Source organism: Crinia signifera, chromosome 1, assembly GCF_055691185.1.
Source record: "Crinia signifera chromosome 1, ASM5569118v1, whole genome shotgun sequence".
Classification (NCBI taxonomy): domain Eukaryota; kingdom Metazoa; phylum Chordata; class Amphibia; order Anura; family Myobatrachidae; genus Crinia; species Crinia signifera.
In genome coordinates, this window is record NC_139217.1 from 436,227,709 (window position 1) to 436,253,971 (window position 26,263).

General features: G+C 44.6%; 1 protein-coding gene across 1 annotated transcript in view; it reads right to left on the reverse strand.

The window, feature by feature from the left end:
- Positions 1-264: 264 nt before the first annotated feature.
- NDUFAF2 (NADH:ubiquinone oxidoreductase complex assembly factor 2) overlaps positions 265-26,263 on the reverse strand; it is a 102,042-nt gene continuing 76,043 nt past the window's right edge. The window contains exons 3-4 of the mRNA XM_083153272.1: positions 25,857-25,897; positions 265-581 (exon numbers count right to left, since the gene is read on the reverse strand). Coding sequence (XP_083009398.1) covers positions 342-581; positions 25,857-25,897 — 281 coding nt within the window. The 3' untranslated portion in view covers positions 265-341. The remainder of the gene's footprint in view (positions 582-25,856; positions 25,898-26,263) is intronic.

The following is a 26,263-nucleotide window of genomic DNA, read 5'->3' on the forward strand; positions in this document are numbered from 1 at the left end:
CAGTTAGGGCCGTAGAGGGAATCGAACCGATGACCTCAGTGCTGTGAGGCAATGACTCTTAGGACAGTGTGTCAGCTCCTCCACTAAAAGGCACTACTTACTTACAGTAATGAGCTGTAATATAAAATTGCCCCCTATAACAAACTACTATGTACATTACATTATACAACCATTCAATCGCAATGGAGAAAATGTTATTGGTAGTTACAACCAACAGAATACTTTATTTTGGATCTTTAGTGCACAGCCACAAGAGGATGCTGGTAATGTGTACAGACATAATTTATTTTACTTTGAACAACCAATCAATATAATGATTTATAACTGTAATAGATGTCAAGCTACTTCTTTTTGGGGTTCCAGGAGCCAGGTACAAATGTATTTGCAGTGCTTGTTGGTTCTTCAGTAGGGGTGTGTTTGCCATAACCTGGAGCAGAGGCGTGTCCTTTGATCTGCGTTTTCATTGGCTCATCAACAAGTCCATCTATGTGTTCTACATTCTGTGTACATTTGTCTCTCTCCAAAAATTCCCTCCCTTTGACACTCATTTCCTGTCTTAGGTGTTCATTCTTCAGTATTTCCTGAAATGCAGAAAAGAAAAGCTAATAAATAATGTCACATTGCCCAAATATGTAGATCATTAACAAGACAATTTATACACTTATTTTAATTGTAAGGTTCATGTTTGAAGTGGTATACAGCCACTTGGTCTACAACAACTAGATAGACAAACATTAGTTCAACATCACTAGGTCGACATGGGGTTTTTCACTTTTTTTGAGCCGACAGGCGGTATTTCATGCCCTACCATCCACTAGGGCATGGTGGTAGAATAAAAGGTACTTGTTTCCTAGCACAGCGCCGTAGGGAAATCGCATCGCAGCGATTTTTTTTTTTAAATGTAATTTTTCTATGCCATTGTACCCCACTATATAGCATCGCATGTCCCGCAAAATCGCATGCGATTTTATAGGGTGTGCCATGCCATGACATTTGGTATGCAATAATATGATTGTATGTCCCAAAAATAGGTTCAACGCACACCCCACTATCCACGCCACCTCGAAGCGTGGCGAGGGGCGGCGGAACGCGTCCTCCGACTTTTCCACTACCCCACGTCGGCATGGAGTTGATTTTATATAGTGTGGCGAGCGGACGCAGATTACTTTACATGTATTCTGCATCCCCTTGCGGGGCTCGCCACAATATATAAAATCAACTCCACGCTGACGTGGATAGTGGGGTAATGAAAAATTCGGAGGACGCGTTCTGCCGCCACTCGCCACGCTTCGGGGTGGCGTGGATAGTGGGGGGTGCGTTAAACCTATTTTTGGGACATACAATCATATTATTATATACCTAATGTCATGGCATAGCACCCCAGAAAATCGTAGGCGATCGCATGCGATTTTGTGGGAGGTACGATGCGATGCACTGGGGACATAAAAGCGATGCGATTTTTTTTACGCAGAATAGCCCTCTACGCAATTAACATAGTGGGCGCCGTGCTAGGAAACAAGTACCGAATAAAATAGTGTTCCGAGCGTAGTGAGGCACCGTGCCTGAAGCATGGCCAGTGCATGCGGTGCACTTTTTTAGTGTCCATGTCGACTGTATTGACATTCGGGACAAAATTATTTGAAAAACCCCATGTCGGCCTTTTGACTGTCGACCTTCCCTATGTCTACCTAACCCCATGTCAACCTTCATGCATGTTGACCTAGTGGTGTCAACCTAATGCTTGTCGACCTAGTTGCTGTCTATCTAATACATACCCACTGATGCGTAATCTCAGCCAGGACAAAACACTGTATTTTTAGCTAATGATGTGTTTTTATAAATGCGTATAAGGGACTTGTATACTTATAGGAACAGGTGAAAACATTTTGCTATGTCCACATTAGTTGCTAGCGTGTCACCACATGCCAGAGGCAGAACTCTGGGAGGCAATGGAGTCATCTGTCACCGGTCTCCTGCTCACCAGGGGGCACCTCTTCTCACCTCTGAGTTTGAATCGATTAATTGAAAGCCATCAATATCCTTTCTGTGGCTGACTCAGCCTTCTAGCAGGATCATAGACATCTCACCCTGTATTTGAATCCATGACCAGTTCTACTAAAAGCAGATACCTTACTGGATCAGCTATTTGCAATGCAAAATAAATGATCTGTTTAACATTGTTTAAACAGAAATTGTAGGGGGCTCTGCACTCACTAAATTGACTGATATTAATAAATAGTGGAGATTTAGTTCATGAATTGATCAATGCATTTAAGCCTGCAGCCCCCTTCACAGGACCCCACTTTTCTGCAGTTCCTAACACTATTGCTCAAAATGGTTACAATACACACACACACACAGATATATATATATAGATATATATATATCTATATATATATAGACTGTGTTCTTTAAATATACTGTATACTGTGTTCTTTATAAAAATTGTATTTATATAAGTGTGTGTGTGCATGTGTGTGGGGGAGGGGGAAGGGCACCAATATTTATCTTACCTCTGGGCAACTGGGACAAACATACAACACTCCCATGCCTAACAGTATTCCTGGCTGACTTAGCTGATGTATCGTCCTCGGTGACACATTGCCGCTTCCAATTAATCATAGTAATAAATTCATAAATAAATGCTACTTGAAATACTCAGTGGAAGAAGTCTTTCCATCTTGACAGCATTTCAGATTATGAATCCCATATCTTCATTATTCCTTAAAAGGCAATTGTTTTTCTATATCACTTCAAAAAGACGACTCTTACGCCAGGATTTCGGGAACAATGGAATGCTTGGGTCGGTTTAAAGATGGGTACACACTAGCCGATCCCTGCGGCCAACAATGGTATTATATAGGCGGTGCCGTGGGAAAACGATATAGTGCATACTTTGACGTCAACCGCCCTGCTTCATACATGCAGTTACTGACAATATTGTCAGACTGAGCTGCATTTACAAGGGGTTGTTAATGACCTGCGAGCTACACGCATTGTTAACCCCATCAGTGGTGGCTCCCCCTCATCTCCGCCCAAACTCCCGAGTCCCCCCGAGCCTGCCACCTGCTCCCTGAAACTAATGGCGGGGGGCTCCGGTGTATGATCGCTGGAGCTGAGGGAGAGCGACGGGAGGGGAGGTGGGGGGTGCCCAGACAGGTGATGCGCCAGTGGTGCACAGCTGCAGGCACCACTGGCACACACCTTGATATTGGTGGTATGCCCATACATTTTCTGGGACAGCCCACTGCGGCAGCTCAGCTGAGCCCGGAAAATTACCATTACTAAAGTGGTTAATGATGTTGAACGTACACACTGGACAATATGCACACTATATACAGTATATCGACCAGCGTGTACAAGTCTTAACAGTTTGATCCTGGCACCTTTCATCTAAAGATGTATAAGTGAAATAATAAACAATTGTGACATATTGTATGTTGTGCTACAAAACTGTGTTAATGAACTACAGATGAGATTACATTTTTAGTTAAGTGTCAATATGCAATGTATTTAGACATTGCTATACAATTGGGAGTATAAAAGTTTGAACGGATCACCGCACCTTTATATTATTTCAGAATAAACAATCTGCAGTGCCACCCTCCGCTTCCAAGGGAAACCGCTGTCTTACGTACATTGGCACAAGGTTGGCTCACCATGGTCTCCGGAACCACCACCAGAGCCAAATCCTTTGCTGTTCCTAGCTGCTGAAGAACCAAAGATAGCCCTAACCCTATCTGAAGCCAGCGAGGTACACTAAGGCCGCTGTGGGGAATCTTCTCAGCAAAACAACGGCCGTCCAAGGAACACTCTCATAAAAGCAGCATTTTCTTTGTGTGTCTGCCAGCTGAGATGTAATGCGTTGCCAAATCCATGTCAGCCCTAATTTACTCAAATTCAGTTTTAGAGCAAACATCCTTTCATCAATTATAATAATTAAAAAGTGAACTGCGTTTGGATTCTTTGAAAACATATTTTACAGTATACTAAGTCCTTGGGGCCAGGGGACAACTAGGAGGTTATTTCTTAGAAGTAAGCAACACTTAAAATGAATAAACACAAGTTTGTGGATGTTAGTACTATGTTCAAACAATCTACACAAAACAATATTAAATGGGTCATACTTAAAGTGATACAGCTGCACATTTTCCAACATAGTCATCATTTCACAAGTATTGAAGTGTGAACATCTTATGTGCTTGCACCAATGTCATTAAACACTCCGTTGCCTTCCTCACATGTACTAAAACTAAAAAAAAGTTGGTACTGTTTACCTAGAACGGCGCCCACAATCTATATCTTGCCGCAAATCGCAGGCATCGCATGCATCTTATGTGTTTGTAATGTTCAATTCCCTTCCAATCAACCAGATCAACCCAATGGACACGATTTTACATAGGAAACAATGTTAAATTCCCTTCCAATCAACCAGATCAACCCAATGGACACGATTTTACATAGGGAACAATGTTAAATTCCCTTCCAATCAACCAGATCAACCCAATGGACACGGTTTTACATAGGGAACTATGTTAAATTCCCTTCCAATCAACCAGATCAACCCAATGGACACGATTTTACATAGGGAACAATGTTAAATAGCCCCCAGACCACAAATTGAATTGAATAAACTACCCTGAAGTGTGAAATCCCCCCCCCCCATTGTTAACGTCACCCCGCGGTCAACATCATCCCGAAGCGTGGCAAGCGGCGGCGGTACGCGTCCTCCGACCTTTTCATACCCCCACTATCCACGTCGGCGTGGAGTTGAGAACAGAAAGTGTGGCAAAAGCAGCGAGCCACCGAGCCCGAAGCGTGGCGAGCGCACGCGAATAACGAGCCCGAAGCATGTATTACGCATCCCCTCGCCACGCTCACTGCGCTCGCCACACTTTCTATTCTTAACTCTACGCCGACGTAGATAGTGGGGGTATGAAAAGGTCGGAGGACGCGTACCGCCGCCGCTCGCCACGCTTTGGGATGACGTTGACCGTGGGGTGACGTTAACAATGGGGGGGGGGGGGCATTTCACACTTCAGGGTGGTTATTCTATTCAATTTGTGGTCTGGGGGCTATTTAACATTGTTCCCTATGTAAAATCGTGTCCATTGGGTTGATCTGGTTGATTGGAAGGGAATTTAACATTGTTCCCTATGTAAAATCGGGGCCATTGGGTTGATCTGGTTGATTGGAAGGGAATTTAACATTGTTCCCTATGTAAAAGTCATGTATCTCTCAGACCACATGTGACTAGCAAGGGCATTGACCACTTAGCTGGCATGGTCATATCACATGTGACTACACCAGACTGGGCTTTCCCTGATATGGTCACACCTGATGTGACCAGCCAGAAAAACCCATGGCAGCAGAGAGAAGCCCCTTACATAATCATGATAGTTCTGATAATTGAAAATCGTATTGAATAGTTTTTAAACAACTGTTCTTAACCTAAATCAATCATAAAAAAACGGAAAATTTCTAAGTATTTTTTAAAATAAATATTAACCATTTAGGTAGGTATTGTCACATAAAGAAAATTGTACAATGTTATAATGGAATTTTCTCAAGAATGTTACACGTGGTATTTAGTGCATATACTAATGCACTACTAGGGTGACATTTAATAGGATGAGAGATTCAGAAAGAGAGAGATTTCGTAAGAAATCTCTAGTTTTTTTTGAAGCGGCAATCATTTACACTTTAAAATCAAACTGGTATAACTGATTGGCGCTTTAAAAAAAATGAAGGTTAGTTACCAAATCTCTCACTTTCTGAATTCTTAACCCTATTAAATTTCACCCCTCGTCTTTTACACAGACTGCAGTATTAATATAAAGGTTGAGTATCCCTTATCTGTATATAAAAAAATTGAAATATTCCAAAAACCGTGGTTTTTCATAATATTTCGGGTTTTTTTGTCTCCCCCCCCCCCCCTTTTTTTAATTTCATACTTACCATGTCCCCCGACTTCTACGCCGGCCTTCAGAATCCTCTATATTTGCATCTCCGGTCCCAGGGGCATATTGCGTGAGTGCGTGGGCGTGCCGATTCACTCGCGCAATGCACCCCTGGGACCGCTGAAGAGGTATCTGAAGGTTGCCGTGGACACCAGGGGACACCGTGGATGCCGGGGGACCAGGTCAGTATGTTAAAAAAAAAATGTAATTTTTTTTTCCAAAAACCAGAAAGAACCCTTATCCAAAATGCTTGTGGTCCCGAGCATTTCGGAAAAGGGATACTCAACTTGTACATCATTTCAAAGTGCACATCGGGTCACTTTTCCTTTACAGTGATAACTAAAAGTCTCAACATAGTAATTAGTCCAGAACTGGCAGAACTAATTCAGATGTTACTTAAAAACTTAATTACCCTAATTGAACTATAGCCATAGGCTTTCATGAAAATGCATTAGAATACAATACCAACGCTCAAAACAAATGTGGGAAAATAATGTGTGTGTATATGTGTATTAAATAAACGGTGTACCATGGACTGATCCAGAGGTCACAGTTCAAATAGATGGGAGAGCCGCACATAAGTATCCACTGCCGTTATTAGGTGTAATGAATTAAAGTTCTGCATAACAGGGGTGTACAGTAGCTTTTGTCATTTGTAGTAAATGATTTATTATAAAATACTGTGTTTATTTACAAGGATGGTCACAATATAAATGTATGAAACATGTAATACCAGACCCAACACCAATTTCAGTAGCCAGTTTATCTGCACATATAGGTGTTTGTGGGCCATACACCTATGACATTAATGGAATAATGAGTGATTAGACAACTTATTATAATGGGGGAGTGGGCAGAATTCTACCCAGTCGTCTCAGAAAATCCCAGGTCAAAGTTTGCCAGATGTGTGGGATGCCGGGCGGTCTTTTTCTTAAAGCGGCAATCATTTACAAGGCATGTTTTTATTTTCTTGTAAATTATTGGTGCTTTAAAAAACGCCTGGCATTCCACACCTCCAGCAAACTCGAACCCCATTACATATGCCACCCTTTATCTGTTCAGGTAAGAAATGGATGTGTGTACCAATTTTAACAACTAATTATTTAAAGCCAAAAACCAGTAAGGGGGAGGTTGAACAATGCTTGTATGTCAATTTCATCTGCAGCACAAATATACAGGACATCAGTCTTTGGCACTCATTCTTATCAATAGTGGGACCCACACCTCTCAGCTAGCTAAGAGTCCTATGTAGGTTTCCTCTGTCTCAGGGATTTTAGTGACCATACCGTAGGTTGTAATATAAAAAATGAGATCCAGTGCAAATGTTCACTTGCATGTAATTATTCAGAAAGCCGGCCTGGTCCTGGAAGGAACACCGTATCACTAGTTCTGGACAAAATCACATCTGACACATAGAACATTTCCGCAAGCACATAATTATGCCAGGCAATATCCAGCTACATCGCTGTTTCATTTCTTTGGCATCAGCATCAAAGTATCCTGGCATATGCCGAGTGAACAGTTGGCTCCTGTTATCTATTTCACTTTGTTAGATGCAAGTAACTAGATTTACAATGGATGAAGGCTAATTCTCAATTACTCTTTTCAACTTATTGAGACGTGAACAGGTCAGACTCCATTAAGGCCACGCGGGGGTCCTGAAGTAGCATTCGATAGCTGTATGGTGACTAATCAAACAATTATAAGGAAACAAACACTAATAATAATAATAATTCTAAGAATTATAAGAATAAAATTACTACATTCTCTTCAAATTCAAATAAAGGTAAAGTCTTGGTCATCCACTACTCCGAGGTATCGTATGTGATACCTCGCTAACCGCCCAACGAGGAAGTATCGCATGCGAACCTTTACCATACAATGTATCGTATGCAAAGGGGGTAGTATACCAAAGTGGGCGCTTCCCATTAGGACACCAAAATAAGAATGCAATGTAGAAAGTGGATAAAAGCTGGTCAATAAAGTGAAGAAAGAATATATAGAAGTACTTCCTTTATAGTATCTTCTTTTTGGCAGACACTGTAGGATCCACTCTCCTCTGGCGATCTCAGGATGGTCTCACACTTAGGGTGCTGTTTTTCATACATAAATGTGGAGAAACCTGAAAAATAAGCGCTACAACTCCTCTCATCTGTAGCTGGGTACGTCTAGGGCAGGGGTCTTCAACCTTTAAGACAGCGTGGGCCACCTAAAAAAATCCAGTGAAGCCCGAGGGCCACTAAAATCGCCTACGGAATTTCGGACAGCTCCATAGAATCACAGCTCCCCTATAACGTCAGCACAGTCCTTCATAGATAGTTGGCACAGCCGCCCATACTCAGCACATAACACCCCCCCCCCCCCCACACACACACACACACACACCCTAATAGTTATATAGTTATCAGCAGCCAATTTGGGTTCCAGTGCAAACAGTAAAATATGTGCCCACCCCCCATATATAATGTGATATTAAATAAATTGCACGCGCCGTAGGCGCGCTTCCAAAAACGGGTGTGACCTAATTATAAGGGGCGTGGTCTAATTATAACGAGTGTGAACTAGCAGGAAAACAATTACCTGACACCTCTTTTGCAACCTGCATGACCAGACATTGGTTACCGCAGGAATGGTCGTTGTCCTGACACGCTTAAGTTGACTGAAGGCTGCACAATGACATATAAACATGAAGGCCCACACAGTGAAATAATATGCCTCACAGATCAAACCCAAACAATGAAAGGCTACTTAAATCAATATACACTGTTACACTGTTTATCCGTAATGCCCATTACACATTGTGCATCACACCATAGTGTCCATTAGACATTATGCCACACACCGTAATACCTGTTGTACATTATGTCATACACCATAATGCCCATTACACATTATGCCGCACCGTGATGCCCATTACACATTAATCCACACAAAATTATGCCCATTGCACATTATGCCCCACACTGATGCCCATTATGCCACAGACCATAATGCCAGCAGTACTCCTGCTTATACATATGATGCCCCAGCAGTGCCCCTCACACACAATGCCCCAGCAGTGCCCCTCACACACAATGCCCCAGCAGTGCCCCTCACACACAATGCCCCAGCAGTGCCCCTCACACACAATGGTCCAGCAGTGCACCTCACACAATGCCCCAGCAGTGCCCATCACGCACAATGCCCCATCAGTGCCCCTCACACACAATGCCCCCAGTAATGCCCCACACACAATGCCCCCAGTAATGCCTGCAGCTTTGCCAGGTCCCCTGCTCCCGGCCAGATGTACCTCCTCATCCTGCAGCTTTGACGGGTCACTTGCTTCCACCATCCATGCCTCCTCCTGCAGTTTCGCCGGGTCCCCTCCGCCAGCTGTGCCTCCTCCTCCTGCAGTTCCAGTGCCGGGTCCCCTGCTCCCGCCAGCTGCGTCTCCTCCTCCCGCAGCTTCGCCGGGTCCCAACTTCCCAGCTCGTGACCAGACGTGCCTCCTCCTCCCTCAGCCGCGCTGGATCCACTCCTCTGCCCTGCCTGCAGCCAATGGAAATCGGGTAGGCGGCACCCAAGGGGACTCCATTACACTGCCTCCCTCGGCAGCATTTTCTTTTACTTAAAAAATAAATAAATCCTGTGCATGGCGGGCCGGCGGGCAGGGGGCCACTGAGATCAGCTCCGCGGGCCACTCGTGGCCTGCGGGCCATGGGTTGAAGACCCCTGGTCTAGGGAGTAAAGCGTACCTAACTCACATGGTCATATGTTAGATAGGTACGCTTTACAAACTAGAGGTATTGATCAGCTTTTTGAAACATAGAAACATAGAATTTGACGGCAGATCAGAACCATTTGGCCCATCTAGTCTGCCCCTTTTTTTACCCTTCAGGGAATCTCAACCCTTTTTAATCCTTATTTCTTTGTAAGGATATTCATATGCTTATCCCAAGCATGTTTAAATTGTTCTACTGTCTTAGCCTCTACCACCTCTGATGGGAGGCTATTCCACTTATCCACTACCCTTTCTGTGAAGTAATCCTTTCTAACATTTCCCCTGAACCTACCTCCCTCCAATTTCAGTGCACGTCCTCGTGTTCTATTACTTTTCCTTTGAAGAAAATTTCCCTCCTGTACTATGTTAAAACCCTTGATATATTTGAAGATTTCTATCATGTCCCCCCTTTCCCTTCTCTGCTCCAAACTATACATATTAAGATCTTTTAGTCTATCCAGGTAAGTTTTGTGATGTATTTATATCCTTCTGAAGATATGGTCGTACCAATGACCTATAAAGTGGCATTATTACGTCTTTTTTTCTGCTACGGATTCCTCTCCCTATGCAACCAAGCATCTGACTAGCCTTCCTCATTGCTTTCCTACCTTTAAGTCACTTGAAATAGTGACTGCTAGATCTCTTTCCTCCTCAGTAGTTTCCATTATAGTACCCTTGATACTATATTGAGCCTTTGGGTTTTTGAGTCCCAAGTGCATAATTTTGCATAGTCCCATAATTTTGGTGTCATATACAAGGGAAGCGCCCACCTAGGTATACTACCCCTATATACAGTTCTCTCTCGAGTCAGAAGGGTCAGAATCTTCAGTATTACCAAGAAGCAACCTCCTTGGAGCACTCGCTAAATTCAAATATCGTATTGTTCGATGTATCGTATGCGACCACTAGCAAGTGCTGTCGGAACCTCCAGGATCCGATAAATCTTACATGCAGCACTTGCAATCTCAGTATCCGATAAGCACAGAAGAGCAGAATCGAAGGTTAGGCAAATATGGGCCCTTTTCACCCGATTTCTCTGCCCGATTTGTTGGAATCAGGTGAAAAGGGCCCAAACCGTATAATTGTTTGGCCACCTTTGTGTGCGTTTGAACTGTTAGTGGTAACTCGCACAAACACAAGAGCATACAAACGCTACGCTGATCAGGGTCCTGATCAGATTCAAACACAAGACCTCAAATCTATGAGGCAGAAATGCTATCCGTTCTGCCACCACAAGAAGCAGTAGATACTCCATAGCCCCCTCCCATGGCAGTCTAGTGCTGCCACTTGCAGTTTTGCTAAATTTTGTAAAACTGCAAATAAAGCCCCATACACACTAAAGAATATAGAGAAAGATGTCATTTGGAATAGGCTTTCTGAACAAGATCGTTCACTAGATCACCTAGTGTGCACACTAAATATAATTAACGATACGTGCTCCCGCACACCCTTAACCCCTTCACGACATTTGACGTATATATACGTCATGGTCGGGAAGTACTTCCCGACACATGACGTATATATACGTCATGACTTCTAACTGTCACTGCGTCTAGAGACGCAGTGACAGTTAGGTGATGTCTGCTGTCCCTGACAGCAGACATCCCCCCTCGCCGCCCAGGGGGGGCAGGGGTGCCCCCCCCCGGTCGGCGATCGCTGTGATTGGCTGTTCAAATCTGAACAGCCATTCACAGCGTTTCCTGTGTTACCGGCGGCTAAGCCGCTCGGTAACACAGGGATCGGTGGTGATCGGTGCTGTCAAGTACAGCACCGATCACCACCGATGTGCAGCCCCCCCCTCGCACCCGCCGGGCACTCACCCGGCAGCAGCAGCAGCTCCCCCGGCTCCCCCGGAGCGTCTGGAGCGCTGCCCTCCTCCCCCCTCCCCCCCGCAGCAGCAGCATCAAGCTGCAGAAAAAGTTAAAAAATATATGCACTGAAAAAATATATATATATATATATATATACACACACACACATATATATATATATATATGTGTGTGTATATATATGTATATATATATATATATACACACATATATATATATATATATGTGTGTGTGTGTGTGTGTATATACCGCACCGATTAGCACCGATCGCCAGCCCCCCCCCCCCCTCCCACCCGGCAGCCCCCCTCCCTCCCACCCACCCGGCTGCCGCAGCGCCAGCACCCCTCCCACCCCCCCGCCAGCCGCAGCGCCAGCCCCCCTCCCAAAGCTGGTGACTAAAATGGGGTCACTTGTGGGGGGGTTCCACTGTATTGGTGCTTCGGGGGTCTTGCTAATGCGACATAGCACCCACCATTCATTCCACCACCAAAAATCACTCCTTCCCTTCTGAGTCCTGCCATGCACCCAACTGGTATTTTTTGGTCACACGTGAGGCATTGCCGTACTCGGGAGAAATTGGGGCACAGATTTTGGGGTGCTTTGTCTCCTTCATTCCTTGTGAAAATAAAAAATTTTGAGCCAGAACTGCATTTTTCTGTAAAAAATTACATTTTTTTACACAAAAATGCAGATCTGGCTCAAAATTTTTAATTTTCACAAGGAATGAAGGAGACAAAGCACCCCAAAATCTGTGCCCCAATTTCTCCCGAGTACGGCAATGCCTCATGTGTGACCAAAAATACCAGTTGGGTGCATGGCAAGACTCAGAAGGGAAGGAGTGATTTTTGCAGCACAGATTCTGGTTGAATGACCCCCGAAACACCTATACAGTGGAACCCCCCCACAAGTGACCCCATTTTGCAAACTACACCCTTCAGGGAATTCATCAAGGGGTATAGTGTACATTTCAAACCCCCCGGGGTTTCACCAATTTTGATACAACTGAGCTGTGAAAATGAAAATTTTTTTTTTTTTCATTTTCACTGCCCAGTTGTACCACAATTGGTGAAACCCCTGGGGGTTTGAAATGTACACTATACCCCTAGATGAACTCCCTGAAGGGTGTAGTTTGCAAAATGGGGTCACTTGTGGGGGGGTACCTAACTTTTAGCATCTTATGGTGCCTAGAAACCTACATTGTGCCTAAAAAATAATCTCATAAAAAGGAGGCTCCAAAATCAAGTAGGTGCTCCTTCTATTATGAAGCCTGTGGTTTGGTCACCGTGCACACTAGGGCCACATATAGGATATTTATGAAAACCAAAGAATTGGGGGAATCAATTTTTAGTCACATTTCTCTAGTAAAATCTACTGTGTTCCTTAGAAAAATGTATTAAAATTGCAAATCTGCAAAAAAAATGAAATTTTGAAATTTCACCTACACTTTCTTTTAATTCCTGTGAAACACCTAAAGGGTTAACAAACTTCCAAAATGCTGTTTTGAATACTGTGAGGGGTGCAGTTTTTGAAATGGCATCATTTATGGGGGTGTCTCACATACAAGTCACTCAAAGTCACATCATAACTGACCTGGTCCCTAAAAAAATCAGAGTTTGAAATTTTCTTGAAAATTTGAGAATTTGCTATTCATATTTGAAGCCTCCTAGTGTCCAAAAAAATGAAAAGGAGGTTGAAATAATGATGGCAACATAAAGAAGACATATGGTCTTTGTTAGTTATTAACTATTTTGAGTGGTATGTTTATTTGTCTCACAAGCAGAAAATGTGACATTTTGCAAATCGCAAAATTTTCCATTTTTTCACGACATTTTGGTATTTTTCACAAAAAAACACAGACTGTATCAACGAAAATTTACCACTAACTTGAAGTACAATGTGTCACGAGAAAACAATCTCAAAATCACTGGGATAAGTAAAAGCAAAAAAAAGTTATCCCCACTTAAGTGATACATGCCAGATTTGAAAAAAAGGGCTCTGTCAGGAAGGCAAAAACTGGCTCTGTCATGAAGGGGTTAAAATGATTGAGGCCTACTGAACATGCAGGTCCATTTGGCTATATAATCAAACGACCTGCACATTCAGCGGGTCCCTATGACATCACTGAATAATATCAGAGTGTACGCACAATATCTGCACGCACACAATCAGTTTTTTTCTTACATACCAACCCATGTGACCATCAGGAAAAACATCTTGTAATCCATGGTATAATCAATATTTTCCCATCCAGTGGAGGAAAAGAAGCTTTTCTCCGAGCTCTCCACAAAGCAAAATAATCATCAATTAGGTTTCCCGTGGTAGCGGTAAAATTGGCTGTCAGTGAGCCGATTCCCTGATTTGATCACAAACCAGTAGAGATTATAATGGGGCCTACAGACGGGCGATTTCAGGTGATTGTTCCTACATCGCTCCGTGTGTAGAGGCCATAGCAATAGCATGCTGAATAAATCTATAGCCGCCGATGTCAGGGCCAGTGTTCCAGTTCGATCAGCAGGCAGTGGGCCGTATTCAATGCAGCCGGCGAGTGTGTTAAACAGCGGGGATCACCAAAAACAAGCGACCCTCACCGTTTAACCCCCGCATCGGCCGCTCACCCTATTCTACGTTCAGGGGGAATCCTCGCTGTCAGGTGGACATGGTGTGTGCAGGGGGTCAGTTGAATACTGACCGTGCGAGCTGTGACAGCGAGCAGTCAGCACTGCTCGCATCACAGCTCGCAAAAAACATTGAATATACCCCAGTGTGTGCTGAGCGATCTTGCACATCTCCTTATGTGTAGGCCCCTTATCTCTATGAAGCAGATTTAATAACAAGTGATATCCTAGTTCGTGCTCGTTGCATATGATAAATGGTCCTCTAGCCAATCAGCTTCTGTCATGTTTTTAGCAGCTGATTGGCTGAAACACAATGTAACATTCGAAATAAGAAAGAACTAAAATATCATTGTTAAATCTGGCCCAATATGTGACAACGAAAAAGAACAAAGACAACAGATGCTATGCAGCGTCATCCCTTCCATCGACCCATTCATTTCAATGGGGTTTCAACATATAGCACAATGGACCATTGACCTGCTGAGGAAAAGTACAGCACAGTACTGCTGGAACCACACTTTCACCTTTAGTGCCTATGTATGCAATCTGTTCCCGTCGGTATTAATTGACTTTGTCTGGGGCAGTGACAAGCTTTAATAGTACTGAAACGGAATAAGCAGCTTCCAAGAAAAATGGAATGCAAATGTGTAAGGACACATAGTATAGTATTTTGGTAAGTGTAGAACCGACCTAAGACTAATATTTTATTTTACTGTAAATGAGGAAGAAGTTCTTGAAGCTTCCACTGACGTTAATTAGTGCAAACTTGAAACAGATTGAGTTTCTCTAGGCAGAAGGACTTATCCTGTAGAACACATAGTAAACAGCCTCTACTGATATTCTCTTTAACAGTTTTAATTCAGGTGAAAATGTGGGAAACAAAACCCCTGCTGTGGTAGAATGGAGGAAAAAATGAACCTAGTCCAAATTTATGTGAGTTCTAGAAATGTAACACGCTGAGTGGCGCAGGGAAAACTTACCTAGGGAAGCCAGAAATCTGCTATTATTTTATATAAAAAAAACTACTAGGCAATGACAGAATGGTTTGGGCTTGGGTTTATCCAACTTTTTCCAGTGGAATGTTTTTCTTACATGTCACAAGCTGGTCACTTAAATGTTCTGACAAATTAATCAGCACTTCGTTACGTGTTTGATTAGTATATTATTATTAGTGGATGGATTATTTATTATGATTGGTTTCTTCCGTCTGGAAAAAACCTGGCAGCTGAAAGATAAAGTTTGTTTTAGAAACTTTTTGAAGCAATTATGGAAATGTCCTATGTGATCAGCTGCTATAGGAGCAAAACTTGGCGCCAGGATTAAAATAGTAGAGTAATTAATGCAGACTTTCACTCTACCTTTCTAAAAGAGTTTTGGGGCCCACACACTGGACGATTTCAGGGAATTTTCTAAGCAATCTCACTAGATCGCTTAAGCCCTGTACACACAGGGTGATTCTGAGCGACCATATCCCCGTGTGCACAGGGCGACTGTTGCCAGGATCTTGCGCCTGCGATCAGCCATGTAGTGGTGACTAGCGGCTGCCTCCAGCGGGTGTGGTATAGGGTTCCGACAGTCATTAGCCCGACGTCTGGATCAGGACTCAGACAGCATGGCGAGCGCAACAAAGCCCCTTGCAGGCTCGCAACGCTGCGGGCACGGTGGCTCGCTACGCTCGCCACCTATTCTATTCTCCCTCTATGGGGGTCGTGGACCCCCACGAGGGAGAATAGCCGGTGTCCGTCGGGAACCCGTCTGCTGGTGTTTTAACAGTCGGGATCCCGACGTCGGGTAAATGACTGTCGGGACCCCCCCCCAGCACCCCCCCCCCCCAGCATTTTCATCAACAACCATCGATGAGAGACTTTGTATTTAACATCTACACTAGGGTGGCCGATCCCAGGATCGGGATCAGCGGGATCTGGCCCCCAAAACGCTGGGTGCTCAGACGCTGCCCAGCTTCTCTGCGCACTGCGCCAAGGTTAGAGGTCACGCTGCACAGGTCGCCTCATCCTGGGTCCACCCGCCCAGCTCCATCAGCCCGCCCACCCAGCTCCTGGTTCCATCAGCCCCCCTCGTGCCCGGCTCCATAAGCCCGCCTAGGATTATTATTTATTAACAGTTTCTATATAGAGCAGCAAATACAGTAACAACTCGATTCGAAACAACAGTGATCATACAAAAGTGGGTAATAACAGACAGACATAGAGGTAGGAAGGCCCTGCTCCCATATTTACAATCTATAGGGGAATACAGTATATATTTATACACAAGGATATTGCATAATGGTCCACCAAATTACAAAAGGTTCTTGGTGAGCTTTACAACATGGTCTCACAGCAATGTTGACCTGGGGCCAGAATGATGGGAAAGTGAAGAAAGAGAAAATAAATGAGGATATGTTTGGTCTGTTCAGTGGGGATGTAATTGGACAGGGAAGATTATGATGGTTGTATGGTAAAGTAAATGGTATTTGATAACCTTCCCCGAATAGGGGATTTTTCAGAGAATGCTTGAAGGTTTGGAGACTTAAGAGGCCCATACATCTGCGAGCTCAATCTCTCGTTCTGCCAACTGTATGCAGCGCATAGCGGGCATTAAGCATGTAAAAAAGTACTCAACCGCCGGGTTGGGGGAATCAGGATTTTTACAAGTATAACATCCTTGATCCCCTGGCGAGACGGTGCATAGGCATGTATGGGTATGCCACAGACTAGGTGGAGCTCGAAGAAAGTGAATAGTGAAGTGAAAGAAAGTGAATGGGAGCAAATAATGAGATGTAGATCTTGTGAAGAGACCTCACCAGCCCTTCATTGCGGAACCTACTCCAGGGCTAGAATTGCACAACGCCCACATCTTAAGGATCCCTCATCAACTTACCACCGCCAGCATCTCTGTGGAGGAATGTCACCTTTCTAAACAGCCTGGAAAAGGGGAACTGGGACATTAACCGCACCAACAATCTTGCTACAACAGTACTGAGCAGCAACAGGTCAGGCAGTGACCGGCTCTTCGTGGCTTAAGTCTCTCTCGCTGCTTTCCTGGTTGGCTGCCTGCTGCTGCTTTGAACATCCAGTTGCTGCTGTGCTGGGATTTTCTCAGCTGGTGGTCTGGTCCCTTGTGCAGGAACAAATTTACTCCACCCCTTGGCCTCTTTTCTGCAAACTGGTGGGTGACTGACCATTTGCTGTATTATTTGTTTGTATTTTTTTTGTGGGGGATGGGGGGGTTATGTGCTGTATTATTATCTGGGTGGGGACGTATCATGTGCTGTATTATATGTGGGGGGGGGACCTATGTGCCGTACTATTATCTGGGTGGGGGGGACCTATGTGCTGTATTATATGTGGGGGGGGATCTATGTGCTGTATAATTTCTGTGGAGGGTACCTATGTGCTGTATTATCAGGGGAGGGGGTTATTTGCTGTATTATTATAGGGGTAGGGGACTTATGCGCTGTATTATTATCTGTGGGGTCTATTTTCTGTATTACTATCTGTGGGGGGACCTACTGTATGTGCTGTATTAAGATCGGGGTGGGGGACTTATGTGCTGTATTATCGGGGGGGACGCTGACTTATGTGCTGTGTTATTATATTTGGGGGATGACACCACCTATATGTTTTATTATCTTGGAAGGGGAACGCCTATGCAATGTATTATTATCTGGGGAGGGACGCCTATGTGTTATTATCTATGTTAATATAGCCACAAACTGGCCCCGAAGCAGTGTGGCTTGAAGTCATGTAACCATGCATTGTTCTTGCAGTGTGACATGGGACTGATGTACACTAAGAGTGGGACTTATCAAGGGGTATTAATCAGGAAAGAAAATACAGTGCTATGCATTGTTTGACTTCCTAGAAATGACCCTATATGATATACAGGAACTATCATTTACAAGTTAGACCAGTGACTAGTACAAAAACATTACTAAGGTTTCCCTGTGGTGTGATATAGATGGAGTTTCATGGAGGTGTGTGTGTAAGACACCATGAGTTACTACACCGGCTGACACCAACCCTAGTGACGCCTCTGCAGTGCCGCATGGTTTTGTCCAATAAGAGAGAGAATTTGCTTTTGCAAGTGAACCAAAACCAGGCCCCATATCTGGGCCCCATAGGAAAAGGACACTGCTCTACAGAGATGACTATTAATCACGTTTGAAAACTCCCATCATCCCTTCCAGTATCTATCTTAATTCTAGGGGCTAGCAAGCCATTTTTTACAGTTATCTTTAATAATAAAGTACGGATTATTACCTGTTAGTACGCTTTCCTCTACTCCACCATGGCAGCCACATATGGGTTTTCCTCCAATTAGGTAGATATCTGGAAAGGGAAACACAACAGCCAAAAAACCTCCCCTAGACACGGCCTCCTATATAAGGTCCGCCCCTTTAGTGCTCTGTGTCTCGATTATATAGCTTCCGATCATTTTTTAAATAATATTAAGGGTGGGAAACTGCTGCCATGGTGGAGTAGAGGAAAGCGTACTAACAGGTAATAATCCGTACTTTCCTCTACCTCCCCATGGCAGCCACATATGGGTAATACCATAGCAATAACACAGTAGGGAGGGAAAAAAGAAAAACAGAAATAATAATTAGCACTTCAAAGGATACGAGGTTGTCTTCACCCCTTTATTCTCCTTCTTTCTCTTTTTTTTTTTTTTATATTACAGCACTCAGGATTTTCCTGCCCAGTTTCGCATCACTGGAGGCTCCTACGTCTACTCTGTAATGTTTTGAAAACGTGTGCGCCGAAGCCCAGCATGCTGCTTTACAAAGCTCCTCAATTGAGGCCGCACCTTTTTCTGCCCATGATGCTGCTACGGCTCTTGTCGAATGGGCCTTAATTCCTTTAGGCACCTCTATCTTCCTTATTTTATACGCTTCAGCTATGCACTCTTTCAGCCACCTTGCTAGTGTAGCCTTCGATGCACCTAATCCTTTATTTTTTCCTTCTGTTACTAAGAAGAGCCTCTTTGACTTTCTCCAACCTTCCACTCTTTGAAGATAAATTATCAATGCTCTCTTTACGTCCAGCGTATGTAGCCTTCTTTCTTTCTCATTCCCTGGGTTAGCACAGAAAGCTGGCAGCACTATTTCTTGGTTGATATGAAACTGGGACACTACTTTCGGGAGGAAATTAGGGTTAGTTCTCAACACCACCTTATCCTGAAAGAAGTTGAGAAATGGTTCCTCTGCCCAAAGCGCCTGCAGCTCTGATACTCTCCTGGCCGATGTAATTGCGACCAGAAAAACAACCTTCATCGTTAACTTTTTTATAGGTATTTCCTGCAGTGGCTCAAAAGGCTCTTCCGTTAGTACGTTCAGTACTAGATTCAAGTCCCACGGAGCCATGGGGTTATGAAATTGCGGCCTTATCCTTCTTAGCGCTTGCACGAACCTCCTTACATATTTGTCTTCTGATATTTTTGTATCCAGCATGGCTCCTAGTGCTGAAATCTGCACTCTTAATGAGCTGGCTGACAGCTTTTTTTCTAGCCCTGTCTGCAGGAAGTCCAGAATTGTGGGTATCGACCTAGGGTTTCTATGCCCTACCTCGCAAAACTGAATGTAAGTTTTCCAAATCTTATAGTATGTAGCTGATGTATTCATCTTCCTTGCCTTAAGCAGTGTATTTATTACTTTCTGAGAAAAGCCCTTTTCTACCAGTGTTCTGGTCTCAGTAGCCATGCCATCAGACCCCAGTTGTCTGGTTGTGGTCTCGTGTAGTTCCCCTGTCTTAACAGGTCTTCTCTGTCTGGAATCTTCCAAGGAACGTCCACCGCCATTCTCACTACCTTCTGAAACCACGCTCTCCTCGGCCAAAAAGGTAATATTGTTATCACCGTTGCCTCCTCTTTTTGTATTTTGTTGAGCAACCTCGATATTACCGGAAACGGAGGGAAAACATACTCTAGGCCTGTGTTCCACTGCGCCGTCAGAGCATCCACCTGACTTGCTCCTGCCTCCCAGTGCCTTGACATGAAGGTGGGTACCTTGGCATTGGCTCTTGTGGCCATGAGGTCTATAGCTGGACATCCCCATCTTTGCACTATGAGTTGAAACACTTCCTGGGACAGCTCCCATTCTCCTGCTTTTATTGCCCTTCTGCTCAAAGCGTCCGCTGCCTGATTTTGTTCTCCTGCTATGAATACTGCCGTGATGCTCTTTACGTGTAGTTCTGCCCATAGCAGCAATTCCTCCACGGCCTTCATCATACTCCTGCTCCTCGTTCCTCCTTGCTTGCAGATATATGCTACCACCGACTTGTTGTCTGACCTGATTATTACTTCTTTTTTGTATAACCGGTCGCTGAAGTTCTGACATGCTAGATACACTGCATACATTTCTCTTAGGTTGGAGTGAAGCTGGCTGTAATGCTTGTTCCATTCTCCTTGCGTTGCTTGCCCTTGGCAAACCGCTCCCCAACCTGATTGGCTGGCATCGGTTGTCACTACGACCTGTTCGCCTGTTATGAATGACCTGCCTTTTGATATTCTTCTTGGACTCAACCACCACCGCAGATCCTCTTTTGCCTTCTTTGATATCTGCACTTTTTGTAACAGATTTTTTCCGTCGCCGTCCCATTGTGCTAACAGGCAATTCTGAAAGGCCCGCATGTGGAATCTTGCCCAACTTATGGCTTCTAGTGCAGCCGACATAAGACCTAGTATCCTTACACAGTCTCCAGTGCAGACCACCTTTTTCTTCAGAAGCCCCGCAATCTCGCTTCTCAGTTTGTAGCTTCTTTCTTCCGTCAGGCGCACTGTCATTTTGACTGAATCTATTACAAACCCCAGATATTTCACTGTGTTGTCTGGTTCTAGTTGGCTTTTCTTTTGGTTCACGATCCATCCGTGTTCTTGCAGGTAGCTTATCACTCTGTCTGTATACTCTCTTGACTGTTCTGCAGACCTCGCCATGACAAGTAAGTCGTCCAGGTATGCCCATACTGGAATGCCTTCCTTTCTTAAATTTGCTATCAATACTATTAGCACCTTTGTGAAGGTTCTTGGCGAAGTACAAAGGCCGAAGGGTAATGCTGTGAATTGATAAGTTACTCCTTTTAGGCGAAATCTTAGGTACTTCTGATGCGACCGATTTATTGGAATATGCAGATAAGCGTCCTTTAAATCTATCGTTGTTAGAAACGCCTTCTCTTTTATATCCGGGAGTATTGTGCGTACTGACTCCATCTTGAACCTTTGTGTTTTTACAAAAGTATTTAGCCTTCTTAAGTCTAATATTGTCCTGAAGCCCCCCGTGGCTTTCCTCACCACGAAGAACCTGGACTGCCATCCTACGTTTTCTTGGTCTTGTGGTACCACCACTACCACTCCTTGATCTATCATATTTTTGAGGCTTTCTATCAGTGCCTTTCTTTCTTCTGGATTTTTCGGAACCGGCGATTCCTCCTTCCAGCATCCTGGTGTCTTTATGAATTCTATTTTGTAACCTGATGAGATAACTTCTCTCACCCAGTTGTCTTCTACTGATTGGTCCCAGACAAGATGAAATTCTCTTAGTCTGCCCCCAACCTTTAGCTTGGCGTCATTGCGACATGTTTCTGAATCCGAATCTTCCTTCTTTGCCCCTTTGGCCACGAAAGGAGCCCCTATTACTAAACCAGGGTCTTCTGTACCCCCTTCCTGGCCTGTATGCTCTTGCTTCCTTGAAGTCCGTTGTCTGAAACTTTTGTTGTCTGACAAACGGCCTCCTTGTAGACTTCTCCTGCGGGAGCCATGATGACTTCCCTCCTGATGTTTTAGATATTATGTCGTCTAGATTTTTCCCAAATAGGTAGTGGCCCTGAAAGGGCAGGGACACTAATTTATTTTTGGATTGGGCGTCTGCCACCCATGGCTTCAGCCAGAGCGCCCTTCTGGCTACAATTGTTGCCGCATTACTCCTTGCTGCTAGCCGCACATTGTCCAGGGAGGCATCACATATAAATTCAATAGCTACCTGCATATTTTGGATTACTTTCAGCAGTTCTGACCTCTTAATCCCGTCTAGTAGGTCCGACTCCAGGTCTTGGCACCACGACCTCAGAACTCTGGATGTTACTGCCACCGCAGAGGAGGCTTTTATGGCTGCCCCTGAAGTCATATATTGCTTCCGTAGGCACATCTCTAGTTTTCTTTCCATTGAATCTCTAAACACGTTTACGTCTTCCAGTGGAAGGGTGGTTTTTCTAGAGATACGGGCAATGGCTGCATCGACCTTGGGTACTGTCTCCCATTTTTTAACTTGCTGATCCTCAAACGGGTACATCTTCGTAATCCTTAAAGGTACCGCCACCTTTTTATCTGGACTATTCCATTCCTCTTCCACAATGTCCTTCAATGGTTTAGACAAGGGAAAGGTTTTACATTTCTTCTTCTTATCCCTGAATAGAAGATCTTGCAATTTTCCCTCTTCCTGAGGGTCCTCAATCTCTAAGGATTTGTTAATCAGTCCCAACAGATTATTCAATAAATCTGGGTTGAATTCCAGATCAGCTTTATCAGAAGGAAGCTCACCTTCCTCTATTTCTTCTCCTGCAGCTATGCCTTCTGCCGGTTCAGAACCTTCTGAGTCCTCTGATGGAGGCTCTCTGGGTCTCTTTTTGGACATTTTTTCCAAATCACCCTTTGATACAAACGTATCAGCTAATGCTGATCTAAGCATAGACACCAAGTCACTCATTTGCTCTGGTGCCAGAAATTGCACCCCTTTGCATTTGTCACAGACTGATCCAATTGTTTTGTCAGGTAGTACTTTATCACAGACTGAACATTTCCCCGTGTGCAGTTTCTTATGTTTTGTTTTTGCCTCCGCTTTGCTTGATTCTCTGAAAGGTATGGAGACAACACTAAGTTCCATCTAATCCACTCCAAACTATGACACAAAAAAAACTTGAGAAGAGAAAAAAAAAAAAAAACTATACATCCCCTGGCTTACCCTGCCTTAGGAGTTTGTTTCTTTTCCTCCTCCATAGCAACCACTGCACCCTCTATGCAGGAAGAAAAAAGACAATGTACTGTCATTTCATGTAAGTGGAGGAGGTAAGCCAGCGCCCCAGCAGCGCTGCTGCTTGTAGGGGCCTTACCTGGTCAGCTGGCAGTCTGGACCTACACACTTCCGTCACAAGGTCCTGCGCAATCCCCCTCCTGATGGCAGTGAGTACTCGGCGCTGTCTCCCTGTCAGCGTCCCTGTTATGTAGCGCGCCATTTCCCGCGCTGGCTACCGCGTCATCACCTTGCGCCAGCTCCGCTGACGTCAGACGCCGCCTTACATGCACGCGCCAGCGTGCCTCCGTCAGACGCCGCTATACTTCACAGCGTCCGCACGCGCCTGTGCCTCGCGCGAGCTGCACCAGCTCCAGCTGGCTCCTGACACCACTACTGCCGGAGGGGGACCGTACCCAGGTACGCGCATATCCCTGACTGCATGAAGCAGCGGGCGCCAAGCTCAGTCTCCCCACTACACTAGGTAGCGGGAGAGCCATACTCCTTGCCCAACCCCTAACTGCACTAGGCAGCAGAGAAGGCTCTTCACAGGATAAGCCACCATCTACCCGGAAAGGGAAAAAAAGACACAGAGCACTAAAGGGGCGGACCTTATATAGGAGGCCGTGTCTAGGGGAGGTTTTTTGGCTGTTGTGTTTCCCTTTCCAGATATCTACCTAATTGGAGGAAAACCCATATGTGGCTGCCATGGGGAGGTAGAGGAAATGTATTTTTACATGTTCTACACTTGCACTCTTTGAATTTTTAGTGCAGCTAGTATCATGATTTCTTGTAGTGGTGTCTGTATTTGGGAAGACCAATAAGGAGACTACTGCAATAAGCAATGTAATCATTAAATGAGATAACACAGATCGTCCTGCAATAAATTCCAGTGTCTTTTGTAATGGCGCCCCATTCATAAGATGACTGACAGGAAACTGTCATTTGTGGGTGGCAATCGTTTTCTGTGAGCGGCAGGGAAAATGCATGCGTGCCCGAGCACGGGGGTTTATGACGTCATCTCCGGCCCTGATCAGCATGTTTCAATCGCACTGCCTAAATAGGTCCTGGGTTTCGCACAGACTAGAAAAATCATTCAATGGTGGATGAGATGTGAATGGATTTGCAGCTAATCACCAATCTGCAAAATTTTCACAAGCCTTGCACAGGGTGGGATTCACTCTGGCGGGGCTGCTGTAATCATATCGCAGGGCCTATCGAGCAGGGGCGTAACTAACTATTTAGCGCCCCCCCCGCCGCACGTTTATTCAGCGCCCCCCCCCCCTCACACACACCTAACCTGCCCCCGCTTCTTACCCGCGGTCTGCGTCTTGCCCGGCTCTCTGTCGGGACCTTCCTGACGTCACGGTCCCGGCCGGCTCCTGCTGCTACAATGAAAACGGACTCTTAGAAAATGGCTGCCCCCATACTGCAGACAGAAAACTGTCTGCAGTATGGGGGCAGCCATTTTCTAATTGTCAGTTTTCATTGCAGCAGGAGCCGGCCGGGACCGTGACGTCAGGAAGGTCCCGACAGAGAGCCGGGCGAGACGCAGACCGCGGGTAACTATAGCCCCGCAGCCCCCCCGGCGGCGCCCCCAATTTCTCTGCGCCCCCCCGCCACCGCGAGGGCTGCGGAGCTATAGTTATGCCACTGCTATCGAGTCTTCTTAGTAAGTTACAGTGAAGATCTATTGACAGGTATATAGAACAGAAAGCAGAGACTTTTCCATTTTTTTACAATTGCACACTCTCTCTCAGCTAGGTATTAACAATTGTTTAAAACTTTCCTTGATTATCATAAGTACTTTTCTACTTCACATCCTTAAAACAGCACCTGTCAAAACAGCAGTTACCGTGATAACAGAACATAAAGATTATGAGGGAAGGAAGGAGCAAAAAGAACTATATTTTCTTTAACATTTACCTCCTACCAAATTGTACAGTTTTATATTGTTTTCGTAAGGCACACCGTAAGACGGAGGAGACAGACCGGCAACAATAACAATAACAATGTGGCAAGAACAGTCATTTTGATCCAAAGTGATATGTTACCAGGTCGTCACATTTTGGATATTGTAATGCTGAAATGTTTTATTGGTTAGATACACTCCCTATTAGTCCATCAGACAGCAGCCTCCCCACCTCGGTTCCCAGGTGATTTACACAGAAGACCATTTGAAGGCTTTGAGAGCAACCACACCCCCAGCCATGTCAACTTCTGTAGTGATGTCATGGGGAAGGGATGTGGTCAGCAGGTCGAAAGTCAATCGGTTGACCACTATTAGTCGACAGGCCATAGACACATGAAAAAGGTCGACATACCTTCGATCAACATGTCAGGAGATCGATACAAGCAATAGGTCGTCAAAAAAAAAAGTCGTATTTATTTTTTTAAATGGTGTTTTTTGATACTTTAACATCCAAGTGGACATAGAGATAGATTATGGCGAGCGAAATGAGGGGACAAGGTACACTTATACGGTGGCCATGTCAACGTAGAAACCCAAAAACAGTGTCGGGGGGGGGGGGGGTGAAAACATTGGGTAATTCATTCTATTATTGCACATACTTTCCAGTCCTACAATACTTCATATATAAACAAATGCATTTGCCTTTCAAATGACCATCATATAAAGTCTTCCAGTGTCTCGGATCAATGTAGACAATGCATATGTATCTGGAACCTCACCTCGATTGTCGGAGGGTCTTTCCTTCTGCCTCTGATCCATGCTACAATAGAAGACAACAGACTACATGAGACAGGACTCTCAGCAAGGAACACAAAGGTTGGTCGAACCTTCATGGAACAAACAAAATAATTCTGAAAACATTCCAGATCCTCAGCCTTCTACAAATGATTTGCTAATGAATATTTTAACATCTTTAAAAATAAATAAATGTTTCAGAGAAATCCCCAGCGCATGTAGGAGTCATCTCCGCTAAAAGCTCCCATTACCTGCTCGTTGCTGGCTTGTGTGCTTGCTGAGGCTATGGGAGCGTTAGGGAAGAGTATAAATCATACACCAGGAATATGCCAATCCTTGCAATGGGTTTTTGGAAACAATGCAGCACATTTTCAACTTATTAAAAAAATGA